Below are 16,652 nucleotides of genomic sequence, written 5' to 3'. Positions count from 1 at the left end.
CGGTCCGGGAGGATCCCACATGCCGCGGAGCGGCTGGGCCCGTGAGCCATGGCCGCTGAGCCTGCGCGTCCGGAGCCTGTGCTCCGCAAAGGGAGAGGCCACAACAGTGAGAGGCCCGCGTACCGCAAAAAAAAAAAAAAAAGAAAATGTTGCAGAAGTTACAGTCTTCAACATCATGCAGCATCCCCCTTTATTAAGACCCATAGAGGAATTTCTTTCTGATCACCGTATAGTATTTGCTTTTATGTATGCTTTGCTCTTCTGGTTGCTCTCAGGCGCCCTGTCCCATCCTGCTTCAGGTCTCCACACAGAGCATCCTCTCTGCCTGGAATGCCCATTCCTTCTTGTCGGGTTTAACCCGTACTTATCCTTCAGTTAGTTCTTAGTTCAGTTGTCACTTCTTTAGGGAAGACTTCCCTAACCAACACCCACTCCCCTTCCAAACTAGGTCTCCTCCTAATAGAACTTTCTCAGCACTCTTTTCTTTTCTTTTTTACTTAATCAGTTTATAGTTGAATAACTTGTCGGGTAACTTTTTTTCTCTTAGACTGATGACACATCCTTGAGCGTAGAGACCATGCTTTTATTTGTTTGCATCTGGATCACAAAGTCATAGTATAGTATCTTGCACATAGTAGATGCCCAATAAATATTTACTGAACAGTTGAACAAATGAATGAATGTATGTATTGTGAGCACTCAATCTTGTTTATTTGCTCATTTTCTTTAGCTGTTTGGGAGCTCAGGCCTCTCTGATTCTACCTGTAGCGTTTGTTTAGGTCCTCATGGCATGCATTTTGTGCACTAACATTCCCCTGACTATGTAATATTTTTCCTTCCTTTGACTTCTTCATTTTTAAAATTCCAGTGTGTACTGTAAATTCCTATGTCACTTTATGCCTTTGGGGGGAAGAAATAATAAGCATTGAGTATATGAATAGGAAAAGAAAACAAGTCAAAGGGAAATGTTAGTGCCTTTAACCAGATGCAGGAGGGAGGTTTTCTTTTGCTTCGTTTTAATTTTATTTTCACTGTGAGAAGCAAAAAGAAGTAAATGTGTCCCCTAATTTGGCAGGAAATGCCTCTGAAGAATTTGGGGCATATCTCTGCCCTGAGATGTTCCTCCCAGTGGCACGAGGCTTGGGCTGGGCTCGGCAGGGCCTCCTGGCCCAGTGGATGGGTGGGACGAACCAGTGGAGGCTGTCTGTGCTGCTGAGTTTCAGTCCAGTTGACTTTTCCTTGGGAGAGGGTTTGGGCAAAGCCAGTGGGAACTTGTTTTTTTGTTTTTGTTTGGTTTTGTTTTTACTGTAAGAAAGAGAAAGAAATGAACTTGTCCTCTTGTGTTGCAGATTCAGTGGTTCTTTCCTTTGACTCCGCTGGACAAACACTAGGCTCAGGTACCAACCTCTCCCCTTCTGTCATCCTTTCAGCATTCAGCACTGGCCACATTTGAAGTGGAGCCTAATGAGGTGGGGGAGGGGGCGTCCGGGGAGGGCAGTGGAATATCTCAGTATTGTGGGAAAATCTCAAGAAGCATTTCTAGGGACCCACAGTGTAGGAGGCAGCAGTGGGATACAACATCCAGAAGACTTCACCAGTTGCTTTAGAACTGTGCACCAAGGAGTGTGCAGTTGATGCTCCTTCCTCATTCAGGGTGGTCCAGCATCATAGAAAAGGTGTCTGTTTCCTGTGCACATATCCTGTCTCAGAGAGTGGGGCAGAGGGCGTTGAGAGACCCCAAGCTCTGGGCACGCTGGAGTAGCTAACCATCAGGGCTCTCCAGCAGCATGCCAGGATGGTGAGAGTATCACAGCTTCCTAGGGACATACACCCTGTTGCGTGTTCACATGCACACCCCATATACTCAAATACACACCTCCTCCAGGACGGGCACTGTACTGTGCACATGTGCTGACGTACTCCTGCTTTTCCCTGTGTCAACAGTGCAGGACACACAAATCAGCACACCCGCTGCTTTGACACAAATCACCCAGGCTCAGTGGAGCTCAGCTCTCCCCTGTCTGAGGCAGTCTGCCTGCCCCACACCACTGTGCTGTTGGCAGTGAGCAGAAAGAGAAGATACTTTGATTCTTCAGCTTGCTGCCATCGTGTCCCTGTGGGAGCCCCAGAATGACTTCACCTCGTGAGGAGAGCATCTCTATGTATCAGGTCTTAATTTTTAGCTGAAAACAGTGGTCCTCGTACCTTAGGTGCTGCCTGTGAGTAACAGGGAGAGTTTGCTGGCCTGCTGAGGGCAATTAACCCATTTTGCTGTCCTTGACTGCAATAGATTGATGTTTCACAAAGCAGCAATGAGGTTCAGGCCACTGTAGCAATGTGGACAAGGGGAAGGATGATCAGAGAATATGATCACAGCTGCCACTGTTTGCTGAGGGCCTACTGTGTGCCAACACTATGCTAAGTGCTTTACACACATCTTGCAAGGTGGATAGTACATCTTTAATTATAAAGAAACTGAATTCTCAAAGACTTGAAGTACCCTGTCCAGGGCCACTCATATCTCTCCACCCCTAGAGCCTGCACTCTCTGCCTTGTCATCTTGCTGTCTCATAATTTGATGCTTGAGGTGTCCTCATTGAAATGCTGAGATGGGAGAGGTTGCTTTAAGACAGAATGGACCTTTAGAAAAAGTTTTTAAGTAGTTGCAAAGTTCCTTCCATTCACATAGGAAAAACCTGATCAATTTTATTACATTAAAGTAGAACTTCTGTTAATCAAAAGGTACCATTAAGAGAGTGAAAAGGCAGAGTGAAAAAAGACATCTATAACACAAATAGCCAACAAAGGGCTTGCTTCCAGAATAAAGAACTACAGAAATCAATGTGAGTAAAGAAATAACCCAGTATAGAAAAAAGCAAAAGACCCCAACAGGAACTTCACAAAAGAGGAATCCAAATGGCCAATAACCTCATGAGAAGGTGTTCGATTGTATTACTACCTAGGGAAATGCAAATTAGCATTTCAGTGAGATACCACTGCACACCTACCAAAATAGGAAAGCCTGAGAAGCTTGATATTCCAAGGTTGGTGAGGAAGTGATATGGTGGAAACTTTGGTCTCTACTGGTCAGTGAGTAAGTTGATTACAACCACTTTGGAAAAAAACTCTGGTAGTGTCTAGCTAAATTTGAATATATACATACCCATGACCTGGCATTTCCTCCCCTAGGTATATTCCCTGCATAAATAGATACTTATATATATACCAGGATATATGTATAAGATACATGTGTAAGAATCTGTCTGTCATTGAATGCAGCTAAAGGCCTGGACAGAATGCATTTAGCAGCTATTTGAAGACTCTGAAATATAAATAGTAGTAGACAGATTGGGGGAAAAACTAGAATTAGAAGTACTGCCACCCCGGCAGTGAATTTCTTATTTTTCCTCTGGTATCCCATGTCCTGGACTCGAGACAGCCCAAAATCTGGGCACAAACAGAGTGGACATAAGGGCACAAATGGAGAGAATTCCAGAAGACCTCTAGTTATGGCTAGAGTCTGGTTGGGAAAGGGGCTCTAAGGCTCAGACAGGGATGGGAAATCCCGAGGGTTGTTTTTCTCTGTTTTCTCATGCCCTAGTCCCCAGGCAGTCCCCTCGGTGGTGGTGGTGGCAGTGCCCAGTAGCAGCAGTGGGGCCTTCAAGCACCTAAAACTGAGGAAGGGAAACCTTCTTCTTTGATCAAATCTTCCTCTCTGTAATCCCAAGAGGGTGGAGTGAAATCCAGTTGCTTTTTTCTCTCTCTGCCTTCCTGTTGCTTGGTCCCAGATTTGGGTACAGTTCAGGAAATGTGTGGCAGAAAGTGTAACTAAAACCCCAGATTTCTCGCCAGAGAACCGAATAGGGGAGGACCAATGAACTGGAAAGTACAAGTAGAGCAGAGAGGAAGGAGCTCAGGAAAAAACGACTCCATAAAGTTGTGTATGAACTTCTGGGCTAACCCTGAGCTGTGCATGTGTGCATCTGATTCTCACCAACACACCAAAGACTTTGAGAACTGAGCTAAGGGATAGACCACCACTTGAGTCCCAGACTGGACACTTGGTGGTACACACCTGAACAGGCTTTGAAAATGGAACTGGCATTGAAACCACAACTCAAAAGAAGGCTGGTCAGAACTTGCCAACTAAATCCAACCTGCTTGATTATCTGGTAAAACAAAAATATCAACATTCTCCACTGAATTTAAACAAGACCTAAAGTTTCATGACATAATATTCAAAATATAGAGGATACAATCTAAAATTAGTTATCACATGAAGAGCTAGGAAAATCTCAACTTGCCTGGGAGAGGCAATCAGAGGATGCCAATGCCAGGGCTTCCTTGTGGTGCAGTGGTTAAGAATCTGCCTGCTAGTGCAGGGGACACGGGTTTGAGCCCTGGTCCAGGAAGATCCTACATGCCATAGAGCAACTAAGCCCGTGCACCACAACTACTGAGCCTGCACTCTAGAGCCCGCAAGCCACAACTACTGAGCTCACGTGCCACAGCTACTGAAGCCCACGCACCTAGGGCCCGTGTTCTGCAACGAGAGAAGCCACCGCAAGGAGAAGCCCATGCACCACGATGAAGAGTAACCCCCGCTCGCCATAACTAGAGAAAGCCCGTGTGCAGCAATGAGGACCCAACACAGCCAAAAATAAATAAATAAAATAAATAAATAGATAGATAGATGCCGATGCTGAGATGACACAGATGTTGGAATAATCTGACAGACTTTTTTTTTTTTTTTTTTTTTGTGGTACTTGGGCCTCTCACTGTTGTGGCCTCTCCCGTTGTGGAGCACAGGCTCCGGACGTGCAGGCTCAGCGACCATGGCTCACGGGCCCAGTCACTCCGCGGCATGTGGGATCTTCCCGGACCGGGGCACGAACCCGTGTCCCCTGCATCGGCAGGTGGACTCTCAACCACTGCGCCACCAGGGAAGCCAATCTGACAGACTTTAAAGTAGCTTTTATAAAAAAGCTCCTGGCCCCCTTTCCCCACCTCTTCCATCTGGCTGTTGCTGAATTGAATCCTTTCATAACAAACTGGTAATGTAGTAAGTAAACTGTTAAAAGAAAAAAATGCTCCCAAAAGTAAGGGTAAACATTGTTGACATGAATGGAAAGATAGAAAGTGTTAGCCAAAAAAATAACCCCATGAACCAAATATGTATATATAAACCAAATGGAAATACAAGAGAAAAAATACGATGATGGAAAATTTAAAAAACTCTGCTGCATGGGCTCAATCACAAAATGGAGATGACAGAGGAAAGAATCAGTAAACTCGAAAATAAAGCAATAGAAACTATCCAATCTGAACAACAGAAGAAAAAGGATTAAAGAAGCTGAATGAAGTCTCAGTGACTTATGGGACAATACTGGAAGGTTTACCATCTGTGTCATTGGAGTCCCAGAAGGAGAGAAAGAGAGCGGTGCAGAAGAAATGTTTGAAAAAATAATGGCTTAAACTTCCCAAATTTGGTCCCCAACTAGGCTTTATTCTGGGAATGGAAGGCTGGTTCAACATTCAAAAATCAATCAGTGTGGGCTTCCCTGGTGGCGCAGTGGTTGAGAATCCGCCTGCCGATGCAGGGGTCACGGGTTCGTGCCCTGGTCCGGGAAGATCCCACATGCCGCGGAGCAACTAAGCCCGTGAGCCATGGCCGCTAGGCCTGCGCGTCCGGAGCCTGTGCTCCGCAACGGGAGAGGCCACAGCAGTGAGAGGCCCGCATACCACAAAAAAAAAAAAAAAAAAAAAAAAAAATCAATCAGTGTAATCTACCCTATTAACTGTGTAAAGAAAAAAAACTACATGGTCATGTCAATTGATAAAGAAAAAGCATTTGATAAAATTCAACATCTACTCATGATAAAAATTTTCAGCAAACTTAGAAGGGGACTTTTTCAATCTGATAAAGGGCATCTACAAAAAACCTACAGCAAACATCATACTTAATGGTAAAAGACTGCTCTCCCCCTAAGATCAAGAACCACTCCTGCAAGTCCTAGCCAGTGTGCAGTAAGAAGGAAAAGCAATACAAAGAATACAGATGGGAAAGGAAGAAATAGAACTAACCGTCTTTATAGGTGACATGATTGCCTACATAGAAAAATCCCAAGGAATCTAAATATTTTTTAAAACACCTAGAACAAATAACTGAGTTTAGTAAGATAAAAGGATGCAAAATCAAAATGCAAAAAATTAAGTGTATTTCTGTATATTAGCAATGAACAATTAAGATTAAAAAAAATTTAGTAGCCCTCCCCCAAAACGAAATAATTATGTATATATCTAATGAAACATGCAGGATCTATATGCCGAAACTTGTTTCTCTCCCATATTTTCTTCCCCACCTACCAAACTGTTCAAGCCACAAACCTAGTTATCACCTTAATTGTTCCTCTTCCTCACCCTTTCCTACATTTTCTGTCTTCACAGTATGTCCTTGTTCAACCACTTCTTTGTAGCATCACTGTCCAAGGTACCATCTTTTCCCCCCTAGACAAGCAAACATCTCCTAACTGGTCTCTCTGTGCTCACTGATTGCCTTCCAGTGGTCCATTCTCCATGTTGTAGTCAGAGTCATCTTTTAAAAATGTAAATCAGATCATGTCTTGTTCCCACTGAAATCACTCCAGGTTCAAACTCCATGACCTACAGGGCCCTACTTGCTGGCTCCTGTGCCAATTTCTGTCTAATTATCTCAACACTTTCACTTTACTTCATTTGCCCCTCGCTGCCCTCAAGCCACATTGGCGTTCCTGCCATTCCATGAATATGCCAGGTCCCTTCCTGCCCCAGGGCCTTTGTACTCACTTACCTTTTGCTTTGCACGACTGTCACAGGTCTCTGTTCAAATGTCATCTCTGCAAGAAGACCTTCCCAGAACACTTTTTCTAAAGCAGTCTACTCTCTTTTGACTCCCAGCCCTTCTCTAAGCAGGTGTGTCTTTATTTCTTCTTAGCACTCATCCTTCCTTCAGATTATCTGCTTATTTACCTTTCTTCAAATGTGCTTGTTTATCTTATTTAATTGGTTCCCCCCCCCCCCCACTAAAATGTAGGCTTCATGTAGCCAGGAACCTTGCCTATCTTGTTCATCACTGTGTCCCTGGAACTTGGAACAGTACCTGTCACATAATAGATGCTCAGTAAATATTTATTGAATGAAGAATAGAAAAATAGAAACAATAATGGCCATCACTTACTGGATGCTTAAGGATTACATAAATAATGGCATGCTTATACAGTGGAATACTGTGCAGCCATTAGAAATGATGATGCAATTTTATTTTTATTGACATAGAAGATGTCAAGAGTATTATTGAGTGAACAAAACAGGAACAAACAGCATGTATATTGAGGCCACAGGTAAGTACAATTATATATGCACATTCACACATATATTTGTGGAAAGATATTTCTGGGAAGATACCAAAATATTTGCAGCAATTAACTTTAGTTAATGGGAGTTTTGAATGGTTCTTACTTCATTCTTTTTAAGTTTTTTACATTTGGTTTTTTGCAGTAAACTTGTGGTATTCCTACAACTGGGAAAAATAAAAATAAAATTACTTTTGTTTGGAAAGAAGGACTGTGTCTGTGCTTAGTGGTTATTTTTATATATCTACCCTGCTAGGTGGTAAGCTCCATGAAGTTTCAGGTACAAACTGCAGAGTGAGCCATTTTTTCTGTATCCTGTCCTAGCTCCTCTTTTGAGATGCTGTCCCTCATAATCCTGCAGCTTAACACAAGATGCCCTGGCATGGTCTGGACATACTTGATATCATGAATAGAACTGAATTTACTGTATGCCCAGCTCTAGACATCTTCTTTTCTTCCCAGGATGGAAGGGAAATGGTGCATGACCTCTTTGCTTGTATTGGGATGGGGCTTCTACCTACCAATGGAGGTTCAACACTCCATTGGCCCCCAGTACCGTCACAGCTGTGCTGTGCTTGGGTGGAGGGCGCATAGTCACAGGGGACCTCGTCTTAACAGGACCTCCTCCCTAGGCCTCTCTCCTTCCCCACACCAATGTACACCCATTTGAGACTGGATTTCAGTTTGTGAACTTCTAAGTTATTTTACTGGGTCAGTTAATTTAGTCCAGGTCAGTGAATTTTTCTGTGTTTATTTTATAAAACTGCTTTTCCTATTTTAGTTTGTCTTTGATTAACTGATCCTACGTTATAATTTATTTTCCTGACTCCAGATGATGTGGGAGCTGTTTGCACTTTGGCCAGCCCCTCTTGGGTCTCTGTGGACTCCCATGGTTCATGTATTATGGGCATGGCTAGGCCTTTTGACACCAACCTGGGGCAGGGGGTGGGAGGTAAGGCTAGATACTTGCTCTCATGGCAGCTCTCCTAATATGAGGGGGTCTGCTTTCATTGTTTTCCTCTGAGAGTCAGTGTAGAGGAACGTAAAGAAAAGAAGCTGCAGAGCCGGACCTGGGTTGGTTCAACCGCACCCAGCTGGTCCATGTGCTGGCTGGGGATCTTGAACACATTATTCCCCCTCTCTAAGACTCTGTTTCCTCCTCTGTAAAATGGAGAAAATACCCACCTCATAAGGGTTGTAAGGGTTAAACTGAGAGTGTAGGTGAAAGTAGTGAGAGCAGCATGAATTCACAGTAGATGCTCAATAAATAGTAGTTCCCTCAGTTCTTCCCTTTGTCCGGCATGTCCGTTTGCAACTGTTGCCAACTTCCTCCAACCCAAGCCAGGATATATATTACTTATGTTTAATATAGCCCATGACTTTTATTCAAGGCTGTGCCGTTTCTTTAGAAAAGAGGGATCTATTTTGGTTAGGATAGGTTCTCATTCCATTTATCCCTATGCCCTTTGCACTTAGCAATTCATCATATCTCAGAGGTTGGAGCCAAAGACCCCTTTAAAGAAGCAGAACTTCTTCTCTTATATGCTTGGAGTTTTCTTGCCTAATGGCCTATCCTGCTTTTCTGTCTTTTATGCGTTCTAATATGAAGCGCTGCAGTTTCCTGATAGAATAAAGTTCATGTTTTTCCCATATACTAAACTTTATCTACTTCAATAATGTTTCTCAAACTGGCCTTCCTGGGAAATATTCATTGTTGTCATCGGCAGCAGTTATTTCATAAGCATCTGCTTTGTGCAAAGCACAGTGACAACCCATGGGAATTTGTGGTGGCTCTTTACAATGATCAAAGGAGGTGGGTCACTGGGGACTGAAAGGGCCAGTCGCACAATTGGCTCAGGATGTGCACCTGTATTCCCTGAAAGTCCATTTTAGGGCTCAGTGGCTGAAGAGTGGAGCTGGAGTAGGACACTTTCTCTCGGGGAGCTCCCCCTTCATCCTAGAATAGGATATCACTGTGTAGTCAGTACCCCCAGCTGTTTAAACATGAGAGCATAAGTAGAAAGCGATAACACCTGTACACCCTGCTAAGATAAAAGGAGGGGACTCAGGATTATTTAATCAGGGCATTGTGAAAACATTTAAAATTTTCTTTACATTATAGAATTATGATGAGCAAAATGAAATACAAAGTGTTGTGGAATGTATTAAATGTTGAATTGCTATAAAACATAAAAATAAATATTTTTAAGTTTTTAAGTTAAAAACTTGAGCTTGTTTCAATGTGTGTTAGTTTTTATCTCAGGGTTTATGCCTCTCAGGTGGTCAGTTTTCATAAAGGTTCCAAATATGCTTGAAAAGAATGTGCATTCTCCACTTGTCAGGTGTAAGGTACTCTGTGTATCAGCTAGTTCAAAATTTATTCATTGTTCTGTTCAAATCTTCTGTTTTCTCACTGATTCTGTGAGCCTGATTCTTCAGCGGTCTATAAGTTTCCCGTTATAATGACAGGAGACCCATTGTATATTTCTCCTTGTAATTCTCCAACCCAGCCCTAATACAGAGACATTATTAGGTGCATACACACTTCAGTGCATGGCCTCCTTTTGTTTATGTCCAGTTTCTGAACCTTCCAGGAGTTTCTATGAGTTCAGAACACCAACTTCTTCCTTTGAAATGCCAGTGGAAGAGTTAATGGTTAGTTTCAAAGACAATCAGCATCTGAACAGGCACTTTATGCTTTCACAGGTCTGGTGTGGTACAGATGTGGAGGAGAAGAGCAGAGATTTGCATCATGCATGCCACTTCCCACCTGGAGCCAGGCAAGGGACACACTTGTGCTCTTTGGTCAGGGCTTTCCAGCCTGGCTGAGGCAGGGAGCCTAAACCACCAGACTAAACATCACCCCTTCACTGTGCAGCTGTGGTCTTGTTGCTCTGACACCTGGGAGGAGAGTACCTTCAGGTGCCAGGAGAGCTGTACATATACATGAGCACACATTGTGCCTGGTGACTTGAGAATTCCAGGATCTTTTTTTTTTTTTAAGTTAATTTTTAGTTAATTTTTGGAGTATGGTTGCTTTACAATGTTGTGTTAGCCTCCACTGCACAACAAAATGTATCAGCCATACACATACAGATATCCCCTCCCTTTTGGACTTCCCTCTCATTTAGGTTACCACAGTGCACTAGGTGACTTCCCTGTGCTATACAGCATGTTCCCATCAGTTGTCCATAAATGGGTGTTGAATTTTGTCAAAAGCTTTTTCTGCATCTATTGAGATGATCATATGATTTTTATTCTTCAATTTGTTAATATGCTGTATCACATTCATTGATTTGCATCTGTTGAAGAATCCTTGCATCCCTGGGTTAAATCCCACTTGATCATGGTGTATGATCCTTTTAATGTGTTGTTGGATTCTGTTTGCTAGTATTTTGTTGAGGATTTTTGCATCTGTATTCCATCACTGATATTGGTCTCTAATTTTCTTTTTTTGTAGTATCTTTGTCTGGTTTTGGTATCAGGGTGATGGTGGCCTCATAGAATGAGTTTAGGAGTGTTCCTTCCTCTGCAGTTTTTTGGAAGAGTTTGTAAAGGATGGGTGTTAGCTCTTCTTTAAATGTTTGATAGAATTCACCATCTTGTCCTGGACTTTTGTTTGCTGAAAGATTTTAAATCACAGTTTCAATTTCATTACTTGTGATTGGTCTGTTTATATTTTCTCTTCTTTCTGGTTCAGTCTTGGAAGGTTATACCTTTCTAAGAATTTGTCCATTTCGTTTTTTTTTTTTTTTTTTGGCTGAGTTGGGTCTTCGTTGCTGCACGCAGACTTTCTCTAGTTGCGGTGAGTGGGGGCTACTCTCCGTTGCAGTGTGCGTGCTTCTCACTGCAGTGGCTTCTCTTGTTGCGGAGCTCAGGCTTAGGCACGGGCTTCAGTAGCTGGCGTGCAGGCTTCAGTAGTTGTGGCACACGGGCTTAGCTGCTCCGCGGCATGTGGGATCTTCCCAGACCAGGGCTCAAACCTGTGTTCCCTGCATTGGCAGGTGGATTCTTAACCACTGCGCCACCAGGGAAGTCCATGTCCATTTCTTCCATGTTGTCCATTTTATTGGCATAGAGTTGCTTGTAGTAGTCTCTTATGATGCTTTGTATTTCTGCAGTGTCCGTTGTAACTTCTCCTTTTTCATTTCTAATTTTATTGATTTGAGTCCTCTTCCTCTTTTTCTTGATGAATTTGGCTAAAGGTTTATCAATTTTTTTTATCTTCTCAAAGAACCAGCTTTTAGTTTTATTGATCTTTGCTATTGTTTTCTTTGTTTCTATTTCATTTATTTCTGCTCTGATCTTTATGATTTCTTTCCTCCTACTAACTTTTGGTTTTGTTGGTTCTTCTTTCTCTAGTTCCTTTAGGTATAAGGTTAGATTGTTTATTTAAGATTTTTCTTCTTCCTTGAGGCAGGATTATATTGCTATGAACTTCCCTTTTAAAACTGCTTTTGCTGCATCCCATAGGTTTTGGATCGTTGTGTTTTCATTGTCATTTGCGTCTAGGTAATTTTTGATTTCCTCTTTGATTTCTTCAGTGATCTCTTCATTATTTAGTTACGTATTGTTTAGCCTCCATGTGTTTGTGTTTTTTATGTTTATTTCCCTGTAATTTAATTCTAATCTCATAGCACTGTGGTCAGAAAAGATGCTTGATATGATTCCAATTTTCTTAAATTTATTGAGGCTTGATTTGTGACCCAAGATGTGATCTATCCTGGAGAAGGTTCTGTATGCACTTGAGAAGAAAGTGTAATCTGCTGTTTTCAGATGGAATGTCCTATAAATATCAATTAAATCTGTCTGGTCTATTGTGTCAATTAAAGCTTGTGTTTCCTTATTAATTTTCTGTCTGGATGATATGTCCATTGGTGTAAGTGAGATGTTAAAGTCCCCCACTATGGTGTTACTGTCGATTTCCTCTTTTATAGCTGTTAGCATTTGCCTTATGTATTGAGGTGCTCCTATGTTGGGTGCATATATATGTATAATTGTTATATCTTCTTCTTGGATTGATCTCTTGATCATTATGTAGTGTCCATCCTTGTCTCTTGTAACATTCTTTATTTGAAAGTCTATTTTATATGATATGAGCATTGCTACTCCAGCTTTCTTTTGATTTCCATTTGCATGGAATATCCTTTTCCATCCCCTCACTTTCAATCTGTATGTATCCCTATGTCTGAAGTGAGCCTCTTGTAGACAGCATATTGTTGGGTCTTGTTTTTGTAACCATTCAGTGAGCTTGTGGTTGGAGCATTTAATCCATTCATAATTAAGGTAATTATTGGTATGTATGTTTCTATGACCATTTTCTTAATTGTTTTGGGTTTGTTTTTGTAGGTCCTTTTCTTCTCTTGTGTTTCCCACTTAGAGAAGTTCCTTTAGCATTTGTTGTAGAGCTGGTTTGGTGGTGCTGCATTCTCTTAGGTTTTGTTTTTGTTTTTTTAAAATAAATTTATTTATTTATTTTTGGCTGCATTGGGTCTTCGTTGCTGTGCACGGGCTTTCTCTAGTTGCGGTGAGCAGGGGCTACTCTTCATTGCAGTGCGCAGGCTTCTCATTGTGGTGGCTTCTCTTGTTGCAGAGCAGGGGCTCTAGGCATGTGGGCTTCAGTAGTTGTGGCACGTGGCTCAGTAGTTGTGGCACACGGGCTTAGTTGCTCCATGGCATGTGGGATCTTCCTGGACCAGGGCTCGAACCCATGTGCCCTGCATTGGCAGGCGGATTCTTAACCACTACACCACCAGGGAAGCCCTTCTCTTAGCTTTTGCTTGTCTGTAAAGATTTTGATTTCTCTGTCAAATGTGAATGAGATCCTGGTTGGGTAGAATAATCTTGGTTTTAGGTTCTTCCCTTTTATCACTTTAAATATTTCGTGCCACTCCCTTCTGGCTTGTAGAGTTTCTGCTGAAAAATCAGCTGTTAACCTTATGGGAGTTCCCTTATATGTTATTTGTCGTTTTTCCCTTGTTGCTTTCAATAATTTTTCTTTGTCTTTAATTTTTGTCAGTTTGATTACTGTGTGTCTTGGTGTGTTTCTCCTTGGGTTTATCCTGCCTTGAACTCTCTGCACTTCCTGGACTTGGGTGGCTATTTCCTTTCCCATGTTAGGGAAGTTTTCAACTATAATATCTTCAAATATTTTCTTGGGTCCTTTCTCTCTCTCTCTCTTCTCCTTCTGGTACCCCTAATATGTGAATTTCATTGTGTTTAATGTTGTCCCAGAGGTCTCTTAGGCTGTCTTCATTTCTTTTCATTCCTTTTTCTTTATTCTGTTCCATGGCAGTGAATTCCACCATTCTGTCTTTCAGATCACTTGTCTGTTTTTCTGCCTCAGTTATTCTGCTATTGATTCCTTCTAATGTAGTTTTCATTTCAGTGATTGTATTGTTCATCTCTGTTTGTTCTTTAATTCTTCTAGGTGTTTGTTCTTTAGTTCTTCTAGGTCTTTGTTAAACATTTCTTGCATCTTCTCGATGTTTGCCTCCATTCTTTTTCTGAGGTTCTGGATCATCTTCATTATCATTATTCTGAATTCTTTTTTTGGGAGGTTGCCTATCTCCACTTCATTTAGTTTTTCTGGGGTTTTATCTTGTTCCTTCATCTGGTACATAGTCCTCTTCCTTTTCATTTTGTCTATCTGTGAATGTGATTTTCATTCCACAGGCTGCAGGATTGTCCCCCATTTGTTTATTTTTGTTTCAATTTTCATTACACTAGGAGGTGGTTTAAAAAGATCTTGCTGTGGTTTATGTCAAAGAGTAGTTGCGGTGAGCAGGGGCTCACCTATGTTTTCCTCTAAGAGTTTTAATAGTGTCTGGTCTTACATTTAGGTCTTTAATCCATTTTGAGTTTATTTTTATGTATCCAGGGTCTTTCTTATTACAGATGTGGGGTGAGTGGACTGCCGGTGAGACCTGGGCTTTACTGCCAGCTTCCCCAGAGATGAATTGTCCCTGTAGAGTTGGTACACGCAAAATAGCATTTCCATTGTATAAGCTGAACTCACATGCTATTTCAAGAACACATTTGTATACAGTGAGATGCTCTGGGATCTGCAACCTTGCCCAAACCCAACAGTAAGAAGCTCTGCTGCTGTATCTCCAGAGCATTATGCCTGTGACTTCCTGATTGCTTTCTATTCTGGTTTATATTTCCTAAAGATTATACTTAAGCTTTCCTGCTAGTCAGAGAGCTCTGTGAGGGACTGTGCACAGTAACAGCTTAGGAATATGTGGCATAGTCAGTAACCGCTTACGAATATAAGAATAGAATGCTTGTCAGATAAGATCTCTGGCTGGGTTGGAGATGGGGCAGTAATGTGTTACTCAGGAGCCTCCAGAAGTCTTTGTGGAGAAGGTTAAATTTTAGGCTTTTATAAATGACAGGAGGAAATTACCCTGACAAATTTGGAATCATCAAAAAGGAACCCCAAAGTAAAAGCCAGAAACTGAAATTAAGGAAGATTGCCTAAGAAGAGCCAGGGCAGGCTCCATAGGCAGGTGACTTTGATGTAATCAGCTGGATGGGCTGGGAGCCAAAAATGCCCAGAGCAAGAGGAGCACCACCTTAAAAGGTGGTTGGGCTAGTGGCTGGGAGAGGCACCAAGAGGTGGAGGAAGACAAAGAATCAGGTCTTAGGGCTCCTCACTAGATTCTCTTGGCCATTTGGTCACGTTCATTCTTCCATCCATTCAGCATATGTATGGAGCACCAACTATGCCAGACCCTGTATTAGGTGCTAGAGATACAGATACATACAGTTAGGATTATTTATTGTAAGCAACAGAAACTGACCCTGACTGACTTAAAAGAAAAAGAAATTTACCGGAAGGACACGGGAACCCACAGAATCAAATTAAAAGCCAAACAACCGGCCCTCAGAAAACACATTAAGGGCAGTGCCAGGAATCTAGATTGAAGCAAGTGTTCCATCTCTTCAGTATGCTGTTTTTCTCCCTGGTGTCACTCAGCTTGCAAGAGAAAGAGTCCAACAAACCTAGCTTTTGTCAAGTATCCACACTTTGGAAAGACACATCCCATTGATAGTCTTACCACTTGTCTGCAATGGGAGAAGTGTAGTAGTCCCCTGAAAGAAATTCAATGGGCTTCTTTCTAAAAGAGGACAGAAACAACAGATGTGCACTAGTGACTCATGAGCAAATTAGCAGAACTGCATTAAGTTCTACAGGTTTGATGGAGACCACAGATAAGGGGACACTTAGGCTAACAGTTTAGATCAGAGTAGGGGTTGTCATTCGTCACTCATTTATCATGCCAAGCACAGTGTTAGGTGATGAAGCCTTAGAACTTTTAGTCTGTGGAGGAGAACCACCAGTCAAATAGTCTGATAAATGTATAATTACATTTGTATAATAGAGTAATTGCTATGAGGGCAAGTAAGGCACTGTGTGAAAGGAACATGTAGGAGGAGCACAAGTCAGACCGGAGGGTCAAGGCATTCTCTTCTAAAAGAGTACATTTCAACTAGGGCCTTAAAAATGAGCAGGAATTAACCACATAAAGAGATGAGGACATGTTTCAGGCAGAAAAAACTGCTTCTAAGAAAAAGGCCTATGTTGAGAGAATTCGTGGCTCATTCAAGGAACTGAGAGATGGCCAAAATGGCCAGAGCACAGTGCCCAAGGGAGAAGATAGTACATGATAGAGCTGGAAAGGTAGGTAAAGGCCAGATCATGAAGTAATAGACAAAAGTAACAGACAAAAATGTCTATTACTTTTAGCTTTGGTGACAGCTATATCTTGAAGGATGAGTGGGAATTTACCAAGTTAACAAGGGGAGTGAGAGCATTATAGATTTTTTTTTTTTTTTTTTTTGTGGTATGCGGGCCTCTCACTGCTGTGGCCTCTCCCGTTGCGGAGCACAGGCTCCGGACGCGCAGGCCTAGCGGCCATGGCTCACGGGCTTAGTTGCTCCGCGGCATGTGGGATCTTCCCGGACCAGGGCACGAACCCGTGACCCCTGCATCGGCAGGCGGATTCTCAACCACTGCGCCACCAGGGAAGCCCGAGCATTATAGATTGAGGGAACATCATCTGCAGTAGGTCTCAGGCCTGAAGGCTGCCTGAAGGGGGTGGCAGAAGATGGGCCTGGGAAGACAGATAGAGACAGATTACGTGGTTGCTGCATGGCCTAAGCAACAGTGAAGACTCCAGCAAAAGCAGTGACCATGGTAGAGGGAGGAGGATCTGTATTTAGAAATGAGAGAAATAGGGCACACCAAAAACTTCA

General features: G+C 42.3%; 1 protein-coding gene across 9 annotated transcripts in view; it reads left to right on the top strand.

Moving 5' to 3' along the window:
* Window positions 1-16,652, top strand: part of ST3GAL3 (ST3 beta-galactoside alpha-2,3-sialyltransferase 3) — a 216,409-nt gene that overhangs the window by 90,573 nt on the left and 109,184 nt on the right. For 6 of the 9 annotated variants that reach the window (XM_059082986.2, XM_067009451.1, XM_067009438.1 and 3 more), the window contains one exon: window positions 1,350-1,397. The exons of the other annotated variants lie outside the window; for them this stretch is intronic. In XM_059082986.2, the coding sequence (XP_058938969.1) occupies window positions 1,350-1,397 (48 nt within the window). The remainder of the gene's footprint in view (window positions 1-1,349; window positions 1,398-16,652) is intronic. 9 annotated transcript variants of the gene reach the window in all.

The sequence above is a fragment of the Kogia breviceps genome, chromosome 1, assembly GCF_026419965.1.
Source record: "Kogia breviceps isolate mKogBre1 chromosome 1, mKogBre1 haplotype 1, whole genome shotgun sequence".
In the NCBI taxonomy this organism is placed as follows: domain Eukaryota; kingdom Metazoa; phylum Chordata; class Mammalia; order Artiodactyla; family Physeteridae; genus Kogia; species Kogia breviceps.
This window is presented reverse-complemented; position numbering and strand designations above follow the sequence as displayed.